This window comes from Anneissia japonica, unplaced genomic scaffold (genome assembly GCF_011630105.1).
Source record: "Anneissia japonica isolate Jap-2015-1 unplaced genomic scaffold, ASM1163010v1 scaffold287960_len3192837_cov198, whole genome shotgun sequence".
In the NCBI taxonomy this organism is placed as follows: Eukaryota; Metazoa; Echinodermata; class Crinoidea; order Comatulida; family Comatulidae; genus Anneissia; species Anneissia japonica.
Genome location: NW_022712725.1, coordinates 909,688 through 912,756, shown reverse-complemented (window position 1 = coordinate 912,756; position 3,069 = coordinate 909,688). Strand labels below are relative to the sequence as shown.

General features: G+C 32.4%; 1 protein-coding gene across 1 annotated transcript in view; it reads left to right on the top strand.

Annotated features, from left to right (window-relative positions):
* The window catches only part of LOC117108065 (cholinesterase 2-like), a 13,675-nt gene that overhangs the window by 5,405 nt on the left and 5,201 nt on the right, over positions 1-3,069 (top strand). The window contains exons 4-5 of the mRNA XM_033249928.1: positions 471-589; positions 954-1,118. Coding sequence (XP_033105819.1) covers positions 471-589; positions 954-1,118 — 284 coding nt within the window. The remainder of the gene's footprint in view (positions 1-470; positions 590-953; positions 1,119-3,069) is intronic.

Below are 3,069 nucleotides of genomic sequence, written 5' to 3'. Positions count from 1 at the left end.
ATATATATATGCCTTGTGGTAATATTTAAAATATGCCTGTCAGGATTTGAACCCAGGACCTAGGCATGGGTGTATCGAGTGGCCTGCGGCAAGGGCGTCGCTTAATACAACCTCAAAGGTGCATTCAAAAATTCAAATTTTCGGATCGGAAAGCCTCCCGAGCCGATCAGAAAATTTGATCAGTATGTAAAAATATTGAAGTTTCGTTCAACTATCGAACATGCGGTCCGAATTTCGTGTGGGATCCGGTGACTGGTTCGAGACGCTCTAACGCAGTGTTCGGTTTATAGCAGAAGTCTTCTGTGTACAGGTCTGTGTGCCAGTCGTGTGCACTCTAAATAACCCATGGCGTCTTTAACATTGGGGGTTATTCCGATGCCCTGGTTCATTTCAGCCCCTTGTGGAATTATGTAGCTCGGCGAACGTTTAGAAATTACATTGTTAGAACATGAATTTTTTACGTTACACAGCGTTTGGAGGCGATCCATCGCGTGTAACGATCTTTGGTGAAAGTGCGGGATCGGCCAGTGTAGATTATCATCTCCTCTCAAAGGAAAGTTGGGATTATTTTAGCCAAGCGATTTTAGAGGTATGGTTAATTATGTTTGATGACATGTTTTGTGCGGTAAATTATATAACAACTGCTGTTGCTTATACTAATAATAGGCCTACTACACAACATGTAATTAATTATCAATGATTACTATAATGAATAAATATATGAATATATAAATACTTATTAAATTATAATTATTAGTATTTGTAATATATTATTATCATTATAATAAAAGTGCATTAATGTAAAACATGTTGATCTTTTAAAAATAACAGATGGCACCCATCTGAGTTTACAAAGCAGTCTGCAGGATGGGCAATGTGATGTTTCAGCATCAACATTTGTCAATGTCCTCAATTTGCTTACACACTTAAAATTGATATATTGAAAATTACAGAGTGGCACTACTCTAAGTAATTGGGCTTACACGGAACGGGATGAAGCCAAAGATTTAGCGATCATGATTGGTACGAAAGTAGGCTGTGAATTTACGGATAGTAAAGCATTTGTAGAATGCATGAAAGGTGTCGATCCTGGCGCTATTGCAAATGCTTCTGTAGGGGTAAGTTCACTGTGTCTATAATTCAGTTTAAGTTTTCAGAATTATGAATATGCCCATTCATTGAAAGCCTAAATACACTTATTCTACCTCTACACGCCAATGGGATTCGTTTCATTGCTTCTTTATAATGCAGTATTTAGCTATTTTTCCTTTTTGTAGGCTTATTTTATATGAAGAGCTGTATCAAACACTCAAATATAAAATGATTGCTTCTAATACATACTAATATATGTAATGTTAACAAAAATAATAACATAAATGCATTACGGTCCCATTACAAAAAATGGCAGTTGATACCACCAAACGAGATAGCTTGATTAAAATTAAAAAGTGAGCCTAAATAAGCCTGAAATGAATAAACTATTAAATTTTGTATTAAATATTTTTTGAGAATGTTAAACGAATAAATATTTCGGAAATTATAAAAGAAAAAGAATATATAATAGTATTATGTTCGGCATTATTCGAATACAATTGTGTAAATTTGTAATTAGCCTACGTTAGAAATTATTACACCAACAAAAGTAAGTCTATATGAATAAAGAAATAATTTATGTCCGAAAATATGACTCAAATAACTTTAGAATCAGATAAATCGAATAAATAATTTAGATCAGTACGGATACATTAAACAAAAATCATTAGGAATCATTAACAGAATAAATTATGTTAATAGATGAAAAAATGTTATTACTAATACCGTAAAACCTCCGAATTTAAGCTTTGGGCTTTTTCTTTTTTATGCGAACTTTGTATGGGCTTCTTTTTGAGGCTCGTTTGCAAAGTAAAAAGAACGCTTCTTTTCAAAACGAATGCTGTTAATTTTGGGAATTTGTACTAGAAAACATCAATCTGTATCATGGAGTGTATTAAATGGATTCACCTGATCTATTGTATAAACCAAACTGTTTTAAATTTATTTATTGTTTTTTTTTTTTAATTAATATACAGCTGTCTCTTATACACATCTAGATGTGTATAAGAGACAGGTACAGGTCTGTGCAGACAAAATTTCATTAAGATTATTTCTTAAATTTACAACATCTAGATTAACAAACATGGAAATTTATATAAACAAAAAAAAGAAGCAAATATCCAAAAAAAAGTATCTTTTATTTTAATCCCTGTTACGGCTGCAGTAGCAAATGATGTACTGTACCATGAATAGCAACGACCTTTAAAGCAGCTAAATACTATTCTTGCATATGATCGAAAGAGACCAATCAATGAAGGATATGCAAAATAGGGTGCAGTAGCGATGGTGGGTATTACAAGTATTTCAACATGGTATAGCAATAGAAAAGGAAGACAACACATCATTGATTGTGGGAACGTTAAAAAGAAAACAGAATGAATGATGATAAAAAAAAATACTATGACTATGAGGACAATATCTGTATCTTCTACACATCTAGATGTGTATAAGAGACCGGCCATCTAGTAGTTTATAGTGTCCATGTCAAAGGTCAAAGCATAAACAAAGCATACTGTGTATGCTATTTTCTAAATTTTATTAATGAATAAGATGTATTAACAGCTACATAATATTTCTTGCACTATTGGCTACTATTGTATTGAAACATCTACTAGTGTTGGTTGAGGAATAAGATGTGTATAAGAGACAGTTCCACCAGTGACTTTGAATTTTGAAAGATCTATTGACAAAACAACAATTATTCCATGATACTTGACTGCATATCTCATTTGCATCAGTGAAAAGTGATATTCACTCCAGGTTGATAATACCGTACATCTTTATAGAATCCTTATAATTGGGTTAGAATACATGACATTTTAGAAAAAAAAAATTGCATGAGAAGATATTCTTCCACTGTTAGATTTTAATTCAGAGTTGAAGAAGATTTCTGCTTTCCAGCACTTTTAACAAGGTAACGCTTATAGTAAATTTTGAGAGAACATAGCTTAGTATAATATGTGGCATCTTCAAACC